Here is a 24,708-nt window from a genome sequence, read left to right as displayed (position 1 = left end):
CGCGCGCAGCCAATGGCGGCGCGGCCGGCGCAGGGCGGCCTTTGAACCCCGCGGCCGCTTCCCGCGGCGCCCGAGCGGTGCGGCACAAAGAACGGCCATTTTGTGACGGCGCCGGCCGTCCGCGGCACCCCGAGCCGGGCCCGCCGCTGCCGCAACCACAACGGGCTGCCCCCCCCTGCCCCCGGTGCCGCACACCGGGGGCCGTTCGTGCTTAACGGGATCGTTCCCCTCCTCTCCCCCGCTCCGCCGAGCGCTGGCTCGCGTGCACCGGCGTCTCCGTAAAATGGCTGCCGCGTCAGGCGAGGGTGTTGTGCTGCGCAAAGCCCTGCGCTGGGAGGTGGCTGCCGAGCAAAAACACGCCATTTCAGACCTCGGAGCTCCAGCTCTGCACAGAAAACGGCCTGGGAGCTAACCCACCGCAAGCTGTTCTTTCCCTCAAAATAGCTGTTTTAATGCTAGAGAAGCCCAGAGCTGGATACAGACAGAAGAGCTTGTCCAGCCTTGCAGGGGCTGCAAGCTCAAAGCGTTCCCATGCCGGGTGCTTCAGAGGTGGGACAGCAACTGCAGGAGATACAGTTAAGGGAAAAGTACGTATCCCACGCCTGTTACTTGCTATCCCCGCAGAACTCGCTCTTGGGCTTCAGGGGGGCCCCAGCCTGCCTCCAGCCTCTGCACTTCCCATGAGGGCCGACCATGGATGTACCTCCACACCACCTGCCTTAAGGACACAGTACTGAAGATGCTACAAAATACAGCAGATTGTGTTCAATTACTTATGCAAATCCCAGGCACGCAGCTGGGGGTCAGCAGGAACTGCAGCAGACCCAGAGCAACTTTTCCCTGTTGGGCAAAATTACATTAAATAATCACTCAGCTCCAAGTTCGGTTTACTGCCAAAGCACAGAGGACGGATGTTGCTGGGCACCTGGAAAGGCAGGAGTACAACTCTCAGCCTACAGACTGTAAAGAGTTAACACCATCTCTATTCCCAGGAACAGTCATCTGCTTTGGGACAATTCTCAGGCATTTCTGTCTATTCCACACAGGCCTCAGCATTTCCTTAGAACTGGGAAAGTGGGAGTCAGTTCCTCAGTTATGGCACTACAGTGGTATGCAAGAACTGTAATTTTGTTCCACTCTTAACACCCTTCTCCAGCCCAGGTGAATGGCATCAGCCATATCCACCTCCTCCACCGCCCAGGGCTCCCACCAGGACTGTGCAAACTTCCTCCTTCAGGTACTTCCACAGATGCCAAGCTGGTCTCAGCAGCATGTGAAGTGCAGACACTGGGGCATTTCTGGGTTACAATACAGCAAAGTGGTGGCTTGACTTCCTAGAAATCATTTCCCCTACTTCAGGTCAACCTCAGGAAGTAAAGCCCATTTTATGACATTGAGCTGACTCACAAATAAGCTCAACAGGGTTCACTTGCAAATATCCTGTGCTCGATTGTTCCCACACTTCAGGTGTGTTGGTGTCACACACAGCAGGTTTATTTTGAGAAAAAAAAGATGTGAAGGGGGGAAAGGGTAACCTCACACAACAGGTGTTATACGTAAATGGATCAATTATGATAAATAACCTTTCAATGAAAACCCCAAAAGCACGCGAGACACTATGCAAATCTCATACCCCTAAGGACAAAACCCCCTGTGGGACTCCTGCTACATGGCTCAGATTTTAGCTCCTGTTCCTTCCCAATACTGATAAAACACTTTCAATTTCCTCAACAAATGTCTACTGCTGCTCTTGTTGATAATCTCCACTTCAGCAAAGCATAAAAATTTATATAACCTGAAAAATAACTTTTATAAACGGTGACTTTTTACCTATTTTGTGTGCATTTACAGTAAAGAAAGCACAGTATGAAAAACTGATGCGTTTTTAGACTGCATTATTAGAAAAGATCTGTTTAAAAAGATCTGTCTCAACAATCCTTGAGGCTAATTTAGTTATTAATAATTTCAAATTAAACAATCTTACCCATATTTATTTTAGAATTTGAAAACTGACTGCATTTTAATACACCCAGAACACCATCCAAGTTAATACTAGAAGGTTACAGTAATTTGATAATATATATATATTGCCACACTATTTCAAGTTCGTGTGCTTAAGAAGGCTAAATACTGGACATCAAAAATACTACTGAAACACCTGAACATCACATAGAGCACATGTGATACAACAGACAGTTCAGAGTTCTTTTTTTATTAATGTTGGTTAAAAATGCAGGAAGAGAACACCAGAAAAGAAAAAAAACAGGCCAAGATTCAACTGAAATTAACAGAATGAAAAACTCAGTGATATTTACAAACTAACAAAAACGCATATAGGTTAATTTCCAATTTTTGGAAGAGCCGACCTTTTAAACACAAAATGAGCAATTTGGTAATTGCACACTTCTGCATTCCCAGCAAACAAACATTTTCAGTATTTCACACTTTTCCCACATCAAGGTTAAGTTTCTAAAAATCTGTAAATAATCTCATTACTTGACAAAAGTAAATAAAAACAATCTGAGCAAAAATACGCTAAACAAAGCAAGCAAATAATTCGGTGCCTCTTGTTAAGAGTCCCAGTGTATATTTTATGATACAAAATGCCATCACCAGCAGGGCAAAGTCTGGTTAAATTGTATAAAAATGTTCTAAAATACCTCCACAGAATCAAAGTTCTACAAGCTCAAATAAAATTTGAAGTTAAGAGGTATCTGACAAACAGGCACTTTCCAGTTTATATTTTAAAATAAGCTTTTTTTCATTCATGTAACTTTTTCTTGTGCCTATTTACTATAATTTACTACTACACCAGGCTTCTGTATGGCCCTCAGTTAAAGTTTAGACTTCTGAGATTCTTCAAAGAAAAATCTGCCTTGTATGTAAAATGGTGCAATGCAGCAATGGCTTAACCGACAAGGTCATTTTTCACAGCACAAAAAACCTAAAAACTGAAATTCAAAAGCTGGAAAAACATCATACAGGGGCAAGGGCTGCCCTGAATAAAGGTACAGTACCTTTTGCCTAGGACATGGGCCCTTAAGTCACAACACAAGTTTCAGAAATTGCTACCAAAAAAAATTAGGGTGTGGCATGCTAACAATCTCAAGGTCATTCCTTAAAAAGGAAGCAAAATCAGTAAAATGTTTTCTATTAAGCACTGACAGTAACCCAAGGCTGTCAAAGTAAACAGGGTATTCACAGGTTTTACAAAAAAAAAAAAAAAAGAAAGTTGATAGGTCATACCTCGATGCATTGCTGTGGACTGAACCCTCCTCTCCTTGGCTTTTGTCCTTATTTCTCATCATCTTTTTATTCTTAAATATTAAAAGGGGGTCAGGGGTGTCTGTTTGCTTTGAAGTCCTGTGCCCAGGTATTTACTGTCAAAAGTTGAAAGAAAGGTAAGGTCCCAGTTCGTTTCACTGGCTTTCATTATCAGGAACAAAGTCCTGACGCTGCAATGATATTGTTATAACAATACACAGCACTGATCAACACGGCAAACCGGAGATTTAAAACAAATAATCATTTTTACAAGAAAAATCCGAGAATAAACAAGGAGAGGAGCATCCTGCAAACTTTCCCAAAGTAACACTGGATGCAAATATTCTCTGTATCTTATTGCGTCATCCCAATACAGCACAAATCGGTCGAAAATCAAAGTACTCAAAAGGGCAGAAATCTAAAAATTATTATTATTAATTGCTCACCTACCTGATCCATGCACCGCCGCCAGGACCAAGTCGATATTAGTTTCGGATAGTGGAAAAACATTAGATCCAAAATATTTAGAATTGTACCGATAAAATACAAATTTCAGAAAACGAAAAAAATATATATATACTAATCCCAAAAATATGCTGCCGATAAAGCAAAAGAAGCGGTAATTGGTACAAAAATGTCCGGGGGAAAAAGCTCATTAGGAGAGCGCACAAAAATGGAGGTACGCCATGGCTTCTAAGCTGGAAAAACAACGACCTGGGCTCTCTCCACGGCTTCTTCTTTCCAGCAAGGCACGAAAAGGGAGCCCTCAAAAGCTGCTTTTCTGCCCGAAAAAGGTCCGCTCGGCCCCCGATTAATGCCTAGGAGAGGCAAGGGGCTGTGGGGGCCCCCTGAGGCTGCCTGAAAGTTAGGGAAAGTTGCGTAAAGTGTTGGGGAAGGCACGGAGCTGAGCGCGCTCTCTCTAAGGCACAGCCGCCATCTAGAGCTCCTTCCCAGCTCTGAGCTCTGCCTTTGATTGACACTCTCTACATTTACCCCACAACTCAGGTGATGTACCATAGACCCACCCCTTCATTTCTACCAAAAAAAGAGAGAGCCTCCACCTAAAGGGTGCCCGCTACCCCACAGCCCTGGCTCCTTCCAACTACCCCAGCTCAAGGGGCACCTTAACCCAATGTGGCTCAGGCACCCTTTGGAAGCCAGAAAGAAATGGAATTTATGCCTTTTGTTTTAAAGATTTGCTAAATATTTCAGTGCCTGGGCTAAAATTACTTCCTCCCTGGACAGGAAGTGGTGCTGTTACAAGCCATTTTGAAGGCATGGAAGTGGAGCTCACAGCCATGCAGGCAGCAGCAGCCCACCCTGGGGGTCACCCCACCCAAGGGGCAGCTTCCCCCCAGTTGGGTGGCAGAATCCCCAGACAAGAGCTCTCCCCTTTGCCCCCCAGTGCTGGCACTGGCAGGGGGGGACAGGAGCATCACCCGCTCCCAAGCCAAGCCTGCAGAGCTGAGATTGCCCTCCAGCTCCACAGCGCCTCCCTAGTGGCTTCCCCAACAACTCAAATCCAGCAGCCACACCACTTCCATCAGCTACACCATGGCACTACGGTCTAGCCAGTCCAACACCACCCAACTGCTTATTTCTAATGCACTTTCTTAACCCATTCATGGTCATTAACAGATTTTAACACGACAAATTAATTTTAAAGCTGCACAACAGCCAAGCTGCAGAACTGCAAATCAATCAATGGACATCTTCAACACAACATCCTGGAATTGAGAGGATGTATCACCAAGGGAATGGATGTGATCCAAGTATTCCCTGAACACTTGGTTCTGACTGCCAGTTGTCTTCCATGACCAAAAACAACGCCTTAAAAGCACAAGGACATTCAGCATATTCATAAGCATCACAAGAGGACAGGCATCAGCTGCTGGGGGACCACTGGAGGACAAAGGGGCAATGGGCTAGTTTAAGGTTCCATGGGAACATCCACGGCACAGCATCCCAACAGCCCAAAATCATTGGCTTCCACCAGTAGAACCAACACCATCCTCTTTAATTCCTCCACAGACCTGCCATTTATCTCCTACAACCATCCAGCCTCTTTCCACAAGGGGTTTCATTAGGAACGCTCCAATGCCACAAACCATTGAAAAAAATTTCCACTTTACCAATTATTCACAAAAGACTCCTTGCACCTTGACTGCAAGAACCAAAAAAACCCAATGCAAGACCATTCCAAGCATTTTTTGGTAACACACAAGAAATCCACTCATTTGAATGAGAAACCCTTCAGGTTGGTCCCAGTATCCAATTCCACCATTAAAATACATGGCAAAACCAAACTGGGGCAAGCGTGTACCACCAAAATGGCTGGATGGAACATCTATGAGCAACTGATCATGGCAAAAATGGGTATTTCCAAAAAAGTCCGAGCAAGGCAAAGTTAAACACAGACAATGAACAGGATTTTTTTGGGGGGTTTTCAAAGATAATTTCAAGGTTATCTTAGCACCAGGTTTATCACCTTGGCCCTCCAGCACAAAACAAAGACAGCTTTGAGTTTCAGGTGAAATATACAGAGAAGAAATACCTACAGTTAAATTACTAGAAACCTGTAAGGAAATAAGGACTTTGAATATGAGAACCACTTTAAAATTAATTTGCGAAGGTTAATATGTCATCTGTATCATATGCAATATCAAAAATAACTCCGTTTTTTCTCACCAAACACATGGCACAGTATCGTGACACTAAAGCTACATGCAAGAGCAGTGAAGCAGATTGGACACTTCACAGAACAATTTTAAGACCAAAGAAACTGTTCAGGAAGTCTGTAGTCCAGGAAATCTGTTGAAAAGTTTCTGTACCCACACACAACCCAGGAACATACCTAAAAAGTTACACAAAACATTCAAGTACTCCTTTATTGTCGTATTTTCTCAGCCTTCAATTGGTATCAATTCCATCTTAAAATAACTTCACAAAGTTCAGCAGCAGTGCCCTGACAATAGGCCAAGTACTGAAAACTCCTCATATTAAGCACCTGAATGAACAAGCCAGCGAATAAAAATTCATTGGAAGTCATGGCAAAGTGAACATAATTTGCAAATGAAAACCACATTTGATACCAAGTATAGCACAAAATTTTACCTTGCCTTCAGTACTTAGCTAAATTATTTCTCAGTTTAATACCAACCAAAAAGGTAAACCACTTCAATATCAACACAATAAAAAATATTCAGCCAGAAAGGACAAACACGAAGTGTGAAATAAACCAAAACCTTTTATTTAAAGTCACTTTATAAATTACATTTTCTCAAAAGGGGTAGCAACAGATCTTTTACCAAATTAATTTGCCTGTCATGCAAGCACAATCCAAAAGGAAAATTTTGCCACCCAGTCCTCAAACAAATCCATCATTGGATAGTGACTGATTAATTCAAACACAAAGTCCACTTTGATAGGATGATCACAACCCAGATCTTCTCTGGTTTAATAACATGAGAGTCCACGTTTTAACATCCTTTTCTTGGACAGACATCCCAGCACTCAAGCATTAGTCCATTTCCTCAACCTCTCAATCCCCAGTGGAACTGCCATCTTGGTGTCTCATTCGTAGACTCCTTTTGACACTCTTCATCTGAATGGATTCTTTATGAAAAATTAGAAGAAAAATGCTGTTGGAATACACATCATTGCTTTAAACTGAGACATTCAACTACTGTACCTTGAAGATAATTTAAACATGTAACTGATGCTTCATTCCATGTTACACAGTCCACAATATCTACTTTTATCAAAAACGATGTCAAATAATCAATTCAAGACTCAAAACCAGAAAGTTTAACCAAAACTATTAAAAAAGGGGAGAAATTATTAGAAGTCTAAGAATCCTTTCAGGATCCATGAATTGAATTCAAAATTTCTTCACAGTGTTAAACTACCAGAGAAATCTGTGGTGGGCAATCTAAGGAATTTGCTCTTGCAACCATTTTCATTGCACTGTCCCATCCCCTGAAGCTGATATTTCTTAGTAGAACCAAGGTTCTTGTAACAAGCCAAAATTTCTAAGTACTGTTCAAGCTCCTTTCATTGAAGACACAGATCCATCAAAACCAATGGAAACTGGTTTCTTATAGACAGATGGTGACTGGACACAAGACATTCCACCATCTTAACCCAGTTTTCCAGCTCATGAAAGATGTACAGTGTAACAGCAAACACACAAGCAAATGGAATGACTGGTTTAGTTACTGGTGGGAAAGGACACGTCAGAAATCAGATGAAAATGGTCACAAGTCACACTAGCTGCCTTTAGCAAGGCTCCTGAGCCATTTTCCAACTGTACGTTTCATGGAACAGCAACCAAGCCCTAAGGTGAGTGACAAACCAAACTGAGCAAGCAATATCCACATGGATAAATACAAACCCAACGTTTCTATCTTCCAAGAAATATAAGCTCGATTTACTTCAAGTAAAATCTTACTCCTCCTCACATGGAAAACTTAGGTACAGGAAGTTACTAAGTGTCAAAAACATAATTTTGAAACCAATGCTGACTGTAAGATGACATGCAAAAAGGTTTTAAAATGTCCTCATGATTTTGAGTATCTGCACTCCAACATCAATTTATTTTTTTGAATATGTATAGGTTTAACCTCATTTTACTCTGAAAGCCAACTTCACCACCAGTGTGCTCCCTGATAGTCCTGGGCAGATTCTGACAAGGGATGCAGAAATTACCCTCAGTCCAGCAAAAACCAGTGGGGCCATCTAGTGGTCTCTGCCTCGGCATCCCAGCTTCCCCAGTCTCATCTCAAAATAACCAGTTACAGCAAAGCAAAGAGCACTGGAAGCAGTGCAACAAGCCCCAGTCTGACTTTCACAAGTACCCATGCGTCCTGTTTCATGCTGTTCTATAGACTTCCTTGTTTAAAATACAATGGCAAAGTACTGCACAGGGAAGTGGAATATGGGATCTGGTAATTTCACTGTGCACTGTGAAATGTGCATAGCTGCAGGAGTATTCAACCCCAGGTCATTCATGTTTTCAGAAACAGAACTTTCAGGTATAAAGAAATGCTCTGTTTCAAACATTCAACTCATCCTCACTTAAGACAATGTATTAAATATTTTGAAAGGTGCTTTTCCCTCACACTAAGCTGGTCTTGGGGTTGCTTTGGAATTTTTTCCAGTTCTCAGTAAACTAATTTCAAGTCTGTTTAGGAATTTGAAGATGAATTAATTTTTTTTCATGGTAATGCCTTGACTGAAGTATCAAAACATGAAAAAAAGCACCACCAAGTTGTCCATTATTGACACAATCAAACACTCAGAAGTACTAACATGTACAGGGGAAACCCCATAAATAAGACCATCAAAATAATTTTTAATTATTTTCAATAAGCTTGACATACAAAAATCCAGTTACTGACATTAACTTCCCCCACCTCTAAAAAAGGTAATTTAGTTACATATTAGTCACCCTTAAAAGGCTCTTTCCAGTTGGTATCAGCCCTCTGCCTCACACACTGACGGAACCTGCTAAAAGCAATTTCAGGGCAAATTTCCCTGCTAGGTTAACCTATGCTGGGTTGGAGCAAGAACTTTGCAAGTAACCCCATGATGTTCATCTTAAACTCTTCTCTAAATCTTGCAAAATAATTAGCACTAAACAGAACTGATGAGCTATTATAATTAAGAAAACATTCTTGTTCTCCAAGTTATTATACATCAAAAAGATGCCACATGAATGGCCAAAATATTAATAGCAGCCTCTACACTTGTGAAATTTATTTTGCTTTAAAAGATTTCAAAGCATTTGTTTACTTATGAATTAAGGCGTATTTTACTAAGAAATTTCAATAATGTTAAAAAAATACACTCCTCCATGGAAACATATGCAGTGATCCTACACTTGAGGTAGATATTAAAAAACCCTTTTCCTAGATGACATGATTCTACCATTCCTTCTGTAAAATGAATTGGGCATCTGCCCATTTTTCAAGCTTCTGTCATCTACCAGTTACTGGTTTTGTTTTCCAAGCATTGTACTTTGGTCAGGATAAATCTGGGACCTGGGTAGTCCTGTAATACTGACAAAGTTTCTCTCAAACCACTGGTAACATGTTGACACTCCATGCCATCCATTCCCAACCTGCCTAAAGGTTCAAGGCAACAATTACAAAACATCTGAGTTTACACTAAGTTTTTCTGTTCAGCTCTTTTTGCAATTAGTTGTTGCTGTATTAAAAGATGCCATGAGTAAGAGACATCCCTTTTGGCCAAACCCATGGCTTCAGCTATTTCAGGTCCACTGTAACCCTGCATTCCTTCAAGTGTGAGACCGAAGCCCAACACATAAAACATCCATGCATAAGACATCACCACATTTACAAACTATTCCAGAATGAAATCTGAGGCTTAAACTTTTAACCAAGGTGACCTACTTGGGAAAGGGAATTCAACAGAGGGAGCAGAATGGACAGAATGAGGTTCTGAGCAAACCAAACCTCAAGTTCTACATTTCAAAGTTCATTAAAGCAAGATTTTATTCTCAACAACATCCCTGGTAACTTACACACTGGAGGAAAGAAGTGTCCTTTATTGGCAGTTAAGTCCATTAGGTTATTCTGTACCATCTTTAGCAGGATCTAAGTGCTCTGGACAGCCCTAAATCTGCTTTTGCCACCATTAGACATTCCTTAAGCAGAGCAGTAAAAGCACAACTCATGTAGGTTTGGGTATTTTTAGGTAAGAAAGGCTATTTGCCAGGTTTGACTGATTTCAAGGTTAATTCCAGGTAAGATGTGGAACTCTTAAAATGCACTCTCTTGTGCGTATTGTTTTTAAATAACAAATTTTATTGCATTAAGCAAAGTATGCTAACTTTAATAAAGCTCCTGGTGTTTTCCAGTATTTTCTCTCTTCTTAAAAGAGAGTTAAAAATAAAAGTCAGTGCTTCAACTAAACCCCAAGTTAACCAGAGAATGCAACACCAGATTTTTCAAGATCCACCCATTTGAATGTTTTCACAACTGCTTTTTGAAGGAACTTCTTTGCAGACTATTTCAATTAAGTAATTTATTTAAGGATTTCACATTAATGTCTTTCTTTAAGGATGGACTGTAAACCAGAAAAGGATGGAAGAATTACTCAGTGTGTAACTGAAAAGCCAAAGTTCTACTCAAAGCCACATCTGACAACAGCTAATTTACAACCCAATGAAAAAACAAAAATGCACACAGGAAGATGTAGGAATCACATGAAGATTACTATTAAAACAGAACATGAGTAACATGTTTAGAGATTCTAGGAAGGCACCAGTGGATAGCATAGGAAGAGTTTGGAGAAACAGCTGGAGAAGAAACATACCAAGAAACATGCTGTTCGACACACACCTGAGCTTAAGACTTCTGAAAGAACAAAGTAATAAAACTTACAGATGACAGTAGTAAAAGAAATTAAATACTTGTTAAAACTGAGTTTGTGTACACACATTAAAACTTAATTCCTCGAAGTCCATAAACTCTTTTGCAACATCTTTTTCTACTTCTTATGCTTCAGGACTGAAAACTTAAAGTGATAAATTGGTCCAAAATGAAATGGACTCAGAAGCAGCAGGAGGCCAAACTGAGACAGCCTGGCAAGGTTGGCACCTCACCCCCACAGAAGGGCTCTACATTAGTCTGCACACCATGGAGTGAAGAGAAGCACAGCACTTTGGAGTACACAACCAGCTTCTCTCCCAGCACCTGAGGCACTGCAGAAGGCAGTGGCTGCTGGAGAGCTCTGCTAACAAACACAGCCATGGGACAGCTAAAATTCACTGTCATCTAGCCACTAAAATAAGTGGATTTGATCTTGGAGCAACATTTTCGCAAGCTACCTGAAGCCTAAGGAAGGCCTTCCTCAATCAGGTAGCATGTCAGACTAAAAGAAACTCTCTCTTAAAAGAAAAGCAAATATTCCAAAACACAGTAATACAGGAATAGACCTTCCAACAAAAAAAAAAAAAAAAAAAAAAAAAAAAAAGTTAATCCATGTACACAAAATGCAATGGATGCCCTAACTGAATATGCAAAATCAAGGAGTCTGAAAAGGACTTATGTCTTTCCACAGAGAACTCTCAAGGAATTCACAAAATGTGCTAGAGACAACAAAAGGTCAAGACCAAATGCCTTTGGAAAAGAAGAAAAAGGGAAAAAATCCTGTCCCTATATTCATCTAGTATAGAACTGAATTAATTTACCTACTCAAGCCTGCCAATTTTATGTTTTGCTTGTATGAGGAATGATTTAAAGTCTATCAGCTAGCAGCTTAATTTTTAAAAATAAACAGAAAACTGTACTGGCATTTATCACTTTGTACAAAGCCAGAGCTTTATGAGTGAAGAACAGGAACAGAACAATTGTAGAGCAGGAGACAGTAACTGTCTGCTCAAAGGTTCCCACTGATCCTGACAGAAGCATAAGGACAAACACAAGATGCTTGTACAACAAGTTCTTCCTGCTATACTTTCCACACCATTTGTTATCCCAATTATGTGTATTATCTCTCTAGAGACAGACATCTGCATACCAAAAACCATTCTGAACAAGCAGAACTATGATATCAAAGTTCTCAGTGAAATCTGGGGTCAAATCATGAAGCCCCCAGAACTAGAATCAGATCTGAGAGCTGTTCTGCAGCCAGACAGGGAGAGAGCACTCTCCAAGTACTGCTCACTCACCCAGAGCCCAGCAGGAATGATCCTGGGGCCCTTTTAACTGAACTTTTCTGAAACACACATGCACACATGGCCACACACTAATGAACTTCAGAATGTATTCAGCCAAAGCCTTCAGCCACTTAAACATTATAGTTGTGTGTGGTTGCTGTTTATTTTTTTTAAAGCTAAAAAGTAAATGTTATTAGGAATAACAACTTACCAGTACTTCAACCAAGAGCAGCTATTTTGCTTACAGTGAGTAAATCAATTCCTCAACACATCTGTAGGGAAAAGGGAATATTAAAACACTTCAATTAAAATAAATTTAAAAATAAATGATCTAGACCTTAAGGCCTACAAGACCAAGCATTAGCTTTTATTACATCATGCAAACCCCCCCCAAGCATTCCCAGCTCACAGCATGTGCTACAGAAATTATTTTTGTGAAAAAATTTTAAAGTATCACTAAGAAATCTGTTATTAAAGAACCTTTAAACAATCCAAGAAATTCAGACCCAGTCCACAAATTCATTGAGAAAAAAAAACAAGAAAAAAAAATTGTGAAGTTTTTGAAAAAGAACAATCAGGCATGAAGTGGAAGTGTGCTTAAGCAAACTGACTTGACCTTCATAATAGAAAATAAAATGCTCTTTTTATTGAGAGAAGGTATCAGCTAGATGCAGGGCAATTTTGTAACCCACTTATGTGGAACAAATTATCTACCCTATCTCAAAGTTACTCATATAGAGGCAAGGTCCAAATGTGGAACTCTGACTCTGAAAATGCCTACTGGCAATCTGTATCAATAAACTTTAACCGCAGTTACCTCAAGCAAAGGTTGCAAGATTAAAAACCTAAAACAACTCATGAACCTCCTTTTTACTGTGAATTTCAACTACATGAAATTCTCCATTCAAGTTTATCCTCCTCACACATACAAGCAAACCACTTCTCTTGTAACCTCTCAGAATCTACTTATATTGAAATATAGCCCAAAATACATAAAAATTAATGAACCTCTCCAGGGATAACATAGTGTGCAATCCTGTAAATTTTTCTCTTCCATTTGACAGCTACTCCAACGTGTAGAAAGAAAGATGGGACCAGGACTGTAATTTCCTCTGTTGATGGAATTTACTTGAAACTCTTATTATGGAAAAAGCTTTTAAAAAGGGGAAAAAACATAGCAGTAGACTGGCAGAAGCATGTAGAATATCCTAATGTATGTGAAATTTAGAGGTTTAAAACTGTATTAATAATGCTTTTAAATTTGTGTGAATGTGCACAAGCAGCTGCTATTAAATGGAAGCACAGAACTTCTGTGACGTGCCCATCCACCATTTCAGAAGAAACACAACATGGCTGCTGAACTCTGATCAGCCAGGAGGCATCCACTAGTCATCCAAGGCATGAAAAATGAACCAGGGGAACAGAGTTACTTAGGCCCTTTCAATCATTTCACTCAAAAAGGCCACTAAGAAACTATAAGCTACTATATGAAGACAGGTACTAAGTTAGTGACTGGAAGACTCAGTTTACAGCTCTCAGCCATTTTTAATAATTTACAGCACAGCTACACATCCATCATTTTTTTCAAGCTCGTTCCTGTTTTCTTTGGTTCTACATCAAGTAGAGAGCTGGAGTAGTTAGAGAGAAACTTTAATGAGGGTATTTAATACAGCTGTCACCACAAAGCACCTTCCTCTAATGACAGTGTTATGAAGACTCCACCAGTTTTGTTTGACCTCGGCACACTTGTGCAAAAGCCATCTTTTGTCTGTCACAGTGGTATCACAGAGTAGTGACACTTCTCTTCAAAGTGAGTGGATGAACCAAACAATGAAGTTTTGTAAAAGCAGCACAGGGATGTTGATTTTACATTTCATTCAAATGCCCCCGTAGTTTGAATTTTTATTTTAACATCCAAAACATGTTCTCTCTTAAACTACAGAATAAATCACCAAAGCTACAGGTTTATGCCACAAGACAGAAACCAGAGCTTGGAAATACAACTCTTGGCTGAAAAAAAAATTAACCTCTCATGTTAACAACTGCATTTCCTGTATCTAAGTATTTTAATCAGACTACTTGCTGTAATTGTTGTAGCCTGGGTGATCAAAAAAAATCCATCCCCTATTTAAACATAAATATGAATTTACTTTTTCTAAGTAATCTAATAGCTGCGGCTTATTTTTGTTTTAGAATTACACAAGTACAGTTCAGAATTACTTGAACTTCTGAACAGCCTACGCCACACAAAACATGCCCAGCCTCATAGGTCCATGGCTCCTTCCCCCAGGGACTGGCACTAGCCATTGCACAGTGCATCTCCTTTTACAGCAAGAGGCAAGGTCAGACACCCAAACACTATCACATTTTCTCCTGTATTCGTTTTTTAATTAACAAAGTATTTTGGCAAAGACAATGTGCATATCACTTCACCCATGTTTCTCTATGTATGGATTTTTGTAGCAGTGACAGCATACTATGAGAATACTTGACATGGGTTCATATCCTCACAGAGGAACAGCTTCTTCTGAAAAGGTTTGGACCCAACCTGATTCTCCTCAATCCTCATGAGCACGCTGTAGCGTAGCCATGAGCTTGGAACATCCCTCAAGTCCCAGTAGTGTGCATCTAACCCACTGAGGTCTACTTAACCTAGAGGTGAAGCCACCATTAGATGAAAACAAGTTGATCTTGCAAGAAAAGGCAGTGCTGAAGAGGGGACAGTTCACCAAAGGGACAGTTAAAGCTGCTTTTATTGTAATGTCTATTCAGCACAATCAACATCAGGACAATACTGGAAAGATGCAACACCGTTAATATCAAAGTGCTCCATTTCATAGTTACCATAAAATGCTCAGGTCAGCCAAGATCTGATCTTGAGCACTGTGGTTTTTTGATTTTTACTTTTCTAACTTTTGTTAAGAGCAGGTCAGTTAGAGATTGGAGATTCCAGCATTTCAGAAATTAGTATCAGGAATGTAAGTCTAGTCTGACAGGTACAATCCCATCACTATTATCAGACTTTTGTGTGACCCAGGCTGGTCTTGCCTTCACCTTAAAGAGACTGTGCAGTATCTGGGATTTTTGACCCTCTAAATTGAGAGTTTAGGTTGGTGTGGGATTTTAGATATGCCCTGTTGTTCTTAAGGTAGGAGATAATTTCTAGCACGAAGTTCTCGTTCTCACAGTTCCCATCAAACAGTCACATGATGAAGTTGCAGGAACATACTGACGTATCACCTTGCTCGTTAGCTGTGTTTGCTGCAGGACACCCATGATGGTGGCACATGTCCAATAGCTATAAATACAATTTGAACTCTACCTTGCACATCAGCAGTGACTCACTGCAGATAAAGGTTTATTACGACCTGAAGAGACATTTGTGTAAAGCTTATGGAAAATTGCATACAATCTCTTTTCTGTGAACAGACTGAAGGCTGCATCCAAGCCAAAAAAAGGTTGCACTCAGGTGAAGATTCACAATTGTGTTCTTTGGTTATCACGATGAGTTCTCTAACTTTAAAAAGCAAGTCATCAAAAGTATTTTTGGGAATCCTGATACATGTGTCCTCATGAAGACGCCTTACGCTTCAAGGTCCTGAGTATGCACTGAAGCACACGAGCATGGGAAGCTGTGAAAAGGAGCTAGTTAAGACAGGGAAACAGGATCCCCCACTTTTAATTACAGAGTGGTGAAAGCCTGACTCAAAGGCAACATGTTACTCTGATCCTAAATGCAGAATCAAAAAATAAACATTAAAAAGCTGCTTTGTTTACGCTGCAAGGAGGAGAGCAAGATACCTCATAACAAGTTGGTACCACTTTAGGCTTTTACAATAAAATTTACACCAAAACCAGAATTTTTAAGTTTATTGTGTAAACAATTTCTTGAAAAGGAAAAGCTTTTAAGTGTTCCTTGCTAATGAACCAATACCTTGAACTAAGGAAAGGCATTCCAGAAGTTTGATTAGACAGTATCCTTAGGAGATGACAATCCTTTGGCTTCACCACATGTCAACACTGTCATAACAAATCGTTAAAAAGTTGTACTTGTGAGTGACCATGAAAGTCTTCAAAGATGCAAGAGATATTACCATTCCTACAGTATGTACATACGAAAAATTTCCAAATGCACTAAGCTCGAAAGAAAATAAATTCAACAAGGTAAACACTGAAGCTTAAATGTTTAATTTTTATTTTGAAGAAAAATGTTTCCAGGATCAATTAAAAAACACAAAACCACCACAACACAGTGTAACATACCTGGTATGCACAGTGCAGAATTTTGCTCGAGGTCTTTTGCCCAACCAGTCATCTGAATTTTTGGAAGAACAATATCCAGTAATACCCCTTTAAACGAAAGAAAAAACAACAAAACCAGGTTTGTCTGAAAACAAGGTACAGACAAGCATTTTAAGTCGTAACATTCTTGACCGACAAACTTTCTGAAGATACGCAAGAGAAATGTTTTTGAATAAACCAAAGTTTTACCAACAGTACAAAACCAATGTTCTATCGTTGTTAAGCATTAGCCTCCAGGTCCCCAAAAACAAGAAATGGGTCCCACAAATCTCCTTCTCTATGAATCCCTGAAGTCTTGGGTTGATACTTTCATACACAAACTCTACAATTTCCCCACATATTAATGGCTACAAACTCATTAAGTAAAAAACCTCAATCACTTTCAAAATTTAATGCAGATTTTTACTGGTTAAATGGGACATACAGTACTTCAGTTTACATGCAAATACTGCCCTTTTCCACCAAATACAATGTATGCATATATATACACACACCCATATATTATAAAAATAAACAATCCACCTATTAAATAGTCTTTGTAAGCTGAAATTTATACCCAAACAGCACATAAACATGGAACTCTATGAAGACAGTCTACCTGTAACTGCAAAGGAAAGCTTTTTAGAAGTCCAGACAATTTATCAAATGTGCCCCTTCCATATAACAATGAGATTTTTTTGTCCTCCCATCTGCACAGTAGCAAAACCAAAAATGCCAGTTTCAAAAAAATAAGGAAATGAACATATTAATGCAAGACATAACTGTTCTTACCTAAGAAAAATAAGGCACGAACAAATCCTCTGGAAGCCAGTCAGGAAATACAGTTCTGTTCACAAAAGTCTACCTGAAAAAACAAAGTATGGAAATGTTCAGTATTTTGCTTTAGAAAGGCAGCTCAAGTCATATGCCAGAAATCTATCAATCTTTAGATAATTATAAAGTCAGGAAAAACTTATGATCACAGTAACTATCTTTTGAAATCAACTCTAAAAATAAAAGTATGAGTGGCTGTACATTCCTGGCTGAAAAAAAACCCACTGGAGATGAGTGACTGACATACAACACGCAGGAGCTCTGTTTTTCATGAATAACTGCAGTCTGCTCTTCTGTCTCCCACTACTTTAATTTTGAAAGACTTAAAGCTAAGATGACAATTTTAGTTTTTTTTTAAACTGAGTAATTTATCACAAAATATCCCTCAGCCCTTTTACTTTTTTTCCACATTAACGTCTTCAGAAGTATGCAATGCAAAATTAAATAAAATCTCTACTGATAGCAAGGTTATTTTAAAATGGCTTCTGTCATCAGCTTCTCTGAATTTTAACTCCCAAGTTACTTCATCTCCTAAAAAACATCTTTTTTTGCCCTTTAGAATACAGTTTTAAAGCCTTCAGCTTCTTTAACCTTTAATCAGATCTCAAAGTATGCTCTTTTAACACAAGGAACACCATATTTGCACTACCTCTAGCCAACTTTTCTTGCCTTTTGTGAAAAGCCGTAACATTTTATTTACAGCAATTATATTTATCACCAGCACTGCTTCATACTCTAGAAGTGTAGAACCATTCTGTAAATATACAACTTAAAAAATATTTTAATGCTGGATTGAAATATATAAAAATTCAAACCCCTACACCTTAAAAACAAAAAACCCACCGCATAGCTATTAAATAAAACACATGAATTACAAGTGATTTATTTTCTAGACCATTACCTGATATTTTATATTCAGCTGCTGAAACAAACCAGTCAAAACTATTTAAAAATTATCCTCTAATATACTTAAGACAAATCCAGCAGACACCCACCTAAAACTAGAACTTTCTTTAGGGCAAAGTGTGTATGCCAGAACCTGTTCTACACTGCAGAACTGTTGCTGGGGTTATAAAACCACCATAATCCAAATCTAAAATAAAGACACCGAACACTTTGCATAAAGGTGACAGAAGTCCAATGGTTGCTGAAACTTGTATTTCTATTTCCAAAAAAAAAAAAGGGCTAACTTTGATTGTTGTAATGACAGTTTCTTATTTGCAGAGGAAGTACCGAAAAACGTAGATTTATCTCCAACTGCAGTATTTAAAATCGGCACAGAGTTTTATAACCTTGCAGAACTGTACACCATTAAATTCCAACAAATATAGCTATACACAACCTCCAATTAAAACCGAAGTTTTTAGTATTTACCTCTTGCTCTGCTACGGAGATTTTTTTATACATTTAGAATTACAATTTTACCCTTAAATTGCTATTTGCTGAACGCGAGACTACCCAAAACAAACGTCAGCCATTACATTTAAACTTGCATTTTTAGAAAGTCTCGCAATAGGTGTTGTACAACTTCTAAATTACCAGAACACCGAAACAACGATTAAAATGTTTAGTAAAGAGAAGTAACTGTGAGGTCTCTAAAAATCCTGCAAACTGAATAATAAAATCAAACCTGATACCCATTAAATGCTGTTAAAAGCTTTCAATGTCAGTTCAAACTCATTCCTTTCCTTATTGTGTAATTCGTATTTAAGTAGCTCTCTTTTCTTTTTGTAGTGTCGTCTAAATCCCAACTGTAGTATTTTGCCAACTTTAAACTGTAGACTTGGCATGACCGAGCTTTGTTTTTCTCAAGCTTTTAAGTTTCTACATTGCCATTCTAATTGCAAAATCAATTTTGCACGTAATTCCTAGGAGTTTTCTTCTAAACTTCTGCACCTAAATTGCTGTTTCCACAGTGAAGTCAATTTCTCTCTATTGTTTCATAAAGTACCAATCTGTCTCATCCGCAGCCTGTTTCTCTCTTACTGGTTTACGAAGAGTTAAAAGCCAACACCCCACAAAAAAAACAGTCCAAGTTTTATTTTTAAGAGAAAAGGACATGGCGTCTTTGTTCTTAGAAACTACGAAAACAAATCCCCATCCGACCAGCGACGGGCAAGAAACGCTCTTTACACAGACGTGGGGCTAAACATTTCAGGGATGCTGTCGTGCAGCTTTCAGCTCTCCCCCCTCCCTCCACTGCTGCATTGGAGTTCCAGGCTGGTTTGCAGATACCCCCCTTGCGCTGGGGGAACCGGTCTGCAGCCCCCCGCCCCCCCGTGCTGGGTGCTGCACAAGGGAGCCAAAACCCGCGGCTGCTGCCCCCGGGGCTGCGTCGGGGACGGGGCGCGCGGAGCTCCCCGGGTGCTGCAGGAGAGGGAAGGGAGCGCCCGCAGCCGCCGAGGGTCACCGGGGCTCCCCTCGCCCCGCCGCTCCCCCTCAGCCCAGCCCGGTCCGGGGCACGGGCGGGGGTCCCCGAGTGTATCCGCAGGTCCCCACAGCGAGCGGCGGGGGTGGAAGGGGGGGGCAGGGGGAGGCAGCGCCCCCTCCCCCTCCCGGCTCCAAGGACATTTTGTTTTTCCTCTCAAGGACAAAGGACAATGAGGAGCCCGGAGACTCCGGCACTTACCCGGCGAAGAGCAGCCCCGCTGGCAGGCACCCGGGACCCCGAGGACGGGGCGCTGCTCCCGGCTCTCCCTGCCCGCGGTCAAGGGCGGCCCCGCGCCCGCCCGGCGAGGGAGCGGCGCGGGCAGGGCTCCGCAGCCCGGCGCCATTGCTGCCCGACCGTCGGCAGCCCCGTTCGGCAGCCCAGATCGCCGCCCTCCAAAGCCCCGGAGCCCTCAGGGCGCCGGGCCCGATTTGGCGCCCGGGAGCGGCACCGAGAGCGCTCGCCGGGCGTCCCCGGTGCGAGCTGCGGGGAGAGCGCCGGGAGACGGGCGAGCGGCTGCTCCTGCTCCCCGGCCATCTTATGCCGTGTGTGTGAGGGAGCCTCCGCCGTCTCCTCTCAACTCCTTGCTCCCCTCCCCCCGCACAACATGGCCGCCCGGTCGCTCCTCACTGCGGCGGGGAAGGGGCGGCACCGCGAGCGCGCCCCGCCCCTCCCCACGCCGCCCCTCCCCGTCCTCGGCTGCGCGCGCGCCGCGCGCCGCTCCCCATTGGCCTTCCCCCGCCCGGGCCCCGCGCGCTCCGCCGCCGCGGCCTCCCATTGGCCCGCGCTCCCCGCCTCAGCCGCCCCCCATTGGCTCCCACCGCCTCCTCGCGCGCCGGCCGCATCGGCCGCCCCTCAGGGGGAGGCGGGAGCGGGAGCTGGAGCGGCCACCGCCCCCTCCCAGCCCCACCTGGCCGGGCCGTCCCACCTGTGCTGCCCCAGCGCAGTCCTGACCCTGCTCGAGAGACCGCCTCATGCTTCTGCCTGCCTGCTCTGACCAACAGCGGGGTTCAGCCCCTTGAGTTGGCTGCTAGCGCCCCGCATCTCACGGCCGCGTTTGCCGCCATTCCACAAACGCCACCTCTGTTACCAGCCCTTACACGAGCCAGGTACAGCTCACCCGCCAGGGTCCCCGCGGAGAAGTGGGGCCACGAACCCCTCTATTCTTATTCACACCGCTGTTGTGCACCCTCAGCTCCAGAGCCTGGCTGGAGCACAGAGCCAGCACAGTCCAGTCACCTGCCTGTCTGCCACATCAATCCCCCGTTACTGCTGCTCAGAAAGAGCACTGACACACAAATAAAACTATTACCCTGCTTTTTTTCAGCCAACACCATAGAAACTCTCTGGTGTGCCAGCCTCGCTAGGACACTGTCTCCTATTTTGACTACAGCCATGGAAACCAAGATAGAAAGGCATCCCTCACATTCCTGGTTAGTGTCATGAATCCTGTCCCCCGTTATGGTGCTCCTCTGCAAGAAGCACACACAGCAAACATGACAGAACTGATATTTATACACTTCAGCAGTCACTTTGAATGGTATGAGCACCTTTCACCTTCTTTCATTTGCCCAGGTGACTCCATTAAAAGCAGAAATAAATCGTCTAAGTCTCCCTTTTTCATATTAATGAACCTGGGTAATTATGACAGAATTAAACTAACAATACTTCAAATTATTATGGAAGGCCTCAGGATCCAGTCTGGCACTTGAGATCACACAGTTGGACTTTGGTAGCTCTTTCCTGAGTCCTGGAAACATCACAAGGAAGTGGCCAGCTGAAAAGAATCAATCCCTATGATTTTAAGCCAAGAGATGCATTTCCTTTCAAAATACAGAGAAAAGCTGACCTTGTGCATAGGACAGCAGGGTATATCTACTACTAGCAGACAGTGGGATAAGGTGTTACCATCTTCAGAGTAGGGATGGTGGTGACCCACATAAAGGTGCTACAGCACAGGAACCTCCAGTCAAGGAATCAGTAGTGGTACGAAAGAGCTGATGCAGCTTCTTCCTGAAAAGGGGCAAAAGGCCTTTTTTTTTTCCCTCTCACAAGAATTATTGAAGTTCTGGTCTACTGAGACTATGGACAGCAGAAAGTCTGTTCTGCAGCTTCATTCCCATTTACATTCCTGCAAAGGCCAATCCTCTTGCTCTCAGTGGAACTGCTCACTGTATCTAAAGGTGCTTGCATGGACAGAACCCAGATGCTGTCCTCCTTGGAAAACCAGCAGCAGTGAAAAAAAGGGGAAGCATGAGGCAGGATCCAGATGAAAGCAGGGTGCAGCAACAGCACTTCTTTTGTCAGCATTTTCAGCTGATCCTGCATGGTAAAACTTCATAGCAAGGACCAAGATTAGAAATTCCATGTACAATTTCCAGCCTTTCTCTTGGTTCTTCCAAAAACACAAGTACATTTCTGGAAGAATATATGTGTAATCACTTGCAATAACCACATGAAAGGGAGAAAAGAGATCAGGACTTCTAGACATAATTGTGCATTGTAAAAGTAGTGTGATTCCAGACAGGAGAGTTTAAGCTTATACCTGAACAAGATATAACCTGTGCTCAGACTGTTATCTGATTTTCTTGAACTATACTGGACTGTCTAGTGTAATAGACTGTTCCTCTTAAAAAATGAACAACAAACTCTATGTACATTTATAGACAAGTGTTTTTGGAAGCCCCTTACTCTATTGCTGCTACATTTAACCAAAAAATTGCTCCAAGTCTAGTATCTTCATTAAATAGGTGCAGCGCTGCTCTTTTGCTTCCTGGGCACCAAGACCCAAAGCAGCTCCAAAAAACCTTACATGAGTATCCATGACCTCCTCTGCTCCTTGGCCCTGAGCGAGTTGCATGGAGGTGAACACAAGTACAGTCACTCTCTGCAGAGCCATGGCTCCCCTCACACAGTGTTGTTGTTCCTTACCAGGAACAGACTGTTTGCATTCTTCTTCCTAATGAAACTGGAACAAAATTCTCATTCCTGCAGCCTCTGCAGTTACCCAATTTTTTTTTCCTTCCTAAATTCAGTATTTCTATACTGCAATTTCCTCTAGAAAGTTCTTTCCTCTTCTTTCAGATGACACACGCTCTTCCTTTGTGTATCATTACTTGAAACACTTCAGCCATGTTTTATGAACCACATGTCTGAAAATAATGACATAAGTTAATGTTTCCATTACTAATTTGGGAACTATTTTCTGAGATTGCATCTGTGGCTGGAATTTCAGATGGAGGCACAGAACCTGACTTTCTGGTACTCCATTTTCTTCTAGTACCTTTCTTTCTTCCCCCAGCCCCATGTTATTATCCCTTAGGGACAACATACAAAGGCATGCTGTGATCCCACAGGGCAGTGTCCCTTCCCCACCTGTCCCAACCTGCCTTCTGTACCAGAGGACGCCCAAAAGATTGGTGAAGCAGGTTATTCTTTGTTATACAGCGTAGCCAACAGATCTTTGGAGACACAAATGTAATGGAAAGGTAAATATTGGGACAAAATTGTTGGAAAGGCAAATATTGGACAAAATGGTTCCGCCTTCTGAAGTAGAAAACAGGAGTCTGAACAAGACTGAGAGATATCACCAAACTTTTCTCCAAAACTCTTACTTTTCAGAAGAAATCAATGCAAATTTCTCAGGCCAAACAGAATAGATTTGATTACTTGGACGGAGAATATTCAAACAGGATACGGAATGCCCTTTGAGCACAGAGAGCTACTTGTGGGAGGAATTAAACTTCCTGTTAACTGGGTGTTTATAGAAGTTGTCACTTTGTCCTGAATCAAGCAAGGGCTCTATTTTCATATTTTGTACATAACCTATAACATGTTGGATCAAACAAACAATCTGTTGGGTTTTTTTCCTCCTTTTGTTTCCTTCCTCAGTAATTCACTATTGAAATCACAGTAACTGCTCAGGTAGATACAAATTCACTCTCTAAGCATGGAACCACGTTCCCTGTGTGACTGGCGAAGATGACGATGGTGATTGGTCTCAGCTAAAGCATTTTGTTACTGTCACAAGACAAGCAATAAACCCAGCAGCAGCAAGGATAAAACTCAGTTCTAGCAATGAACTCGTGCTGTTCATTCTGCTCCAACTGGACTGCAATCCAGACTTTTGCTCCAGCCGGTAATGAGTAATTGCAAACACATCGACACACATAATGAAAACTTTTACATATGCCCTTTTTGTTCCTAGGCTTTAACACTGAAAACTGAGATTATGTTAATGTGGGGGGTTTGCTGGCACTTTTATGGGGCCCATGTTCAAAATTAAGAACCTTGTGAGCAGCAAGAAAAAGATTTATTAGCCTAAATAATTAGAAACAAATTCTTATCAGTGTTATAAACATACGGTAAAGAAAAAAAAATTCAGTATAAGCCAAACCCCAGTGTTTTTTCAATTTATTCAGAATGAAGCCATTTTAACCAAGATTCAGCTCTCTCTATTCCTGGTTTCAAAGAAAAGTAAGTCATTAATAAAAAGTAAAAAGACAAAATGGAAGTCAGAAATGGATTCAACATATTTTGTGGGATTTAATGGTTTTTCCTAAGCAATTTTTTAACTTGTTGGTCACAATGTATCAAAGAGTCAGTGCTGTTACTATACACGTGATCTTGTGGCCTGAGCTCAAATTTTAGATCAAAGAGCTCCTTAACAACCGACACACCTCACTGTTTCAGTTTTGCATGAGTTCCTGTATACAATAAAGCAAATAACAGACCAGAAACTATAGTCTAGTGAGAGGATTAATTATTATGTTTTATATTAACTCCACTAGGGAATATACACACATTTTTCTTGGGAAATCAAATCCACTTTTCTTAAGGAGGTTTGAGACTTGAAGCTCCTCATTTTTGTTACAGATCATCTTCAAACTAACCCTTGTTGCCATCTTAACTGGATATAAGAAATACAGACCATCTCAGTTAAGGTATTTAGGCTGTATTTGGTCTAACACGCAGCTATTGCCTTAAATGGCAGCCTTTGAGGTATCAGAAAAGTCAGAAAGATGCAGTAGTCCTTATTTTTGTAAAAAATCTTATGAGAATTTAAAACTCTAGACCGTTTCAAACTTAAATATGTAGGTGATTGGATAATAATATGTTTAATTGCTTCTTAAAGTAAACCTCTGGAGCTTGGAACAACAAATCTGTTTCTTTACCCCTTTTTTTAGCCCCTTCTTCTTGTATGCAATGTTCTGTTTTC

General features: G+C 41.5%; 1 protein-coding gene and 1 long non-coding RNA gene across 3 annotated transcripts in view; both read right to left on the bottom strand.

Moving 5' to 3' along the window:
- Positions 1–4,327, bottom strand: part of CHD2 (chromodomain helicase DNA binding protein 2) — a 54,504-nt gene extending 50,177 nt beyond the window's left edge. For both annotated transcript variants that reach the window (XM_062501137.1, XM_062501138.1), the window contains exons 1-2: positions 3,715–4,327; positions 3,247–3,380 (exon numbers count right to left, since the gene is read on the bottom strand). In XM_062501137.1, the coding sequence (XP_062357121.1) occupies positions 3,247–3,308 (62 nt within the window). In that variant the 5' untranslated portion in view covers positions 3,309–3,380; positions 3,715–4,327. The remainder of the gene's footprint in view (positions 1–3,246; positions 3,381–3,714) is intronic.
- A 2,164-nt stretch (positions 4,328–6,491) lies between these two features.
- LOC134048996 (uncharacterized) lies at positions 6,492–20,110 on the bottom strand. The gene is made up of 5 exons (XR_009933585.1): positions 19,692–20,110; positions 17,021–17,093; positions 16,211–16,297; positions 12,159–12,219; positions 6,492–6,879 (listed from the first exon to the last, which is right to left on the bottom strand). It is a non-coding gene; the product is annotated as an uncharacterized LOC134048996 (long non-coding RNA).
- Positions 20,111–24,708: the final 4,598 nt, after the last annotated feature.

Source organism: Cinclus cinclus, chromosome 13 (assembly GCF_963662255.1).
Source record: "Cinclus cinclus chromosome 13, bCinCin1.1, whole genome shotgun sequence".
Lineage (NCBI taxonomy): Eukaryota > Metazoa > Chordata > Aves > Passeriformes > Cinclidae > Cinclus > Cinclus cinclus.
This window is presented reverse-complemented; position numbering and strand designations above follow the sequence as displayed.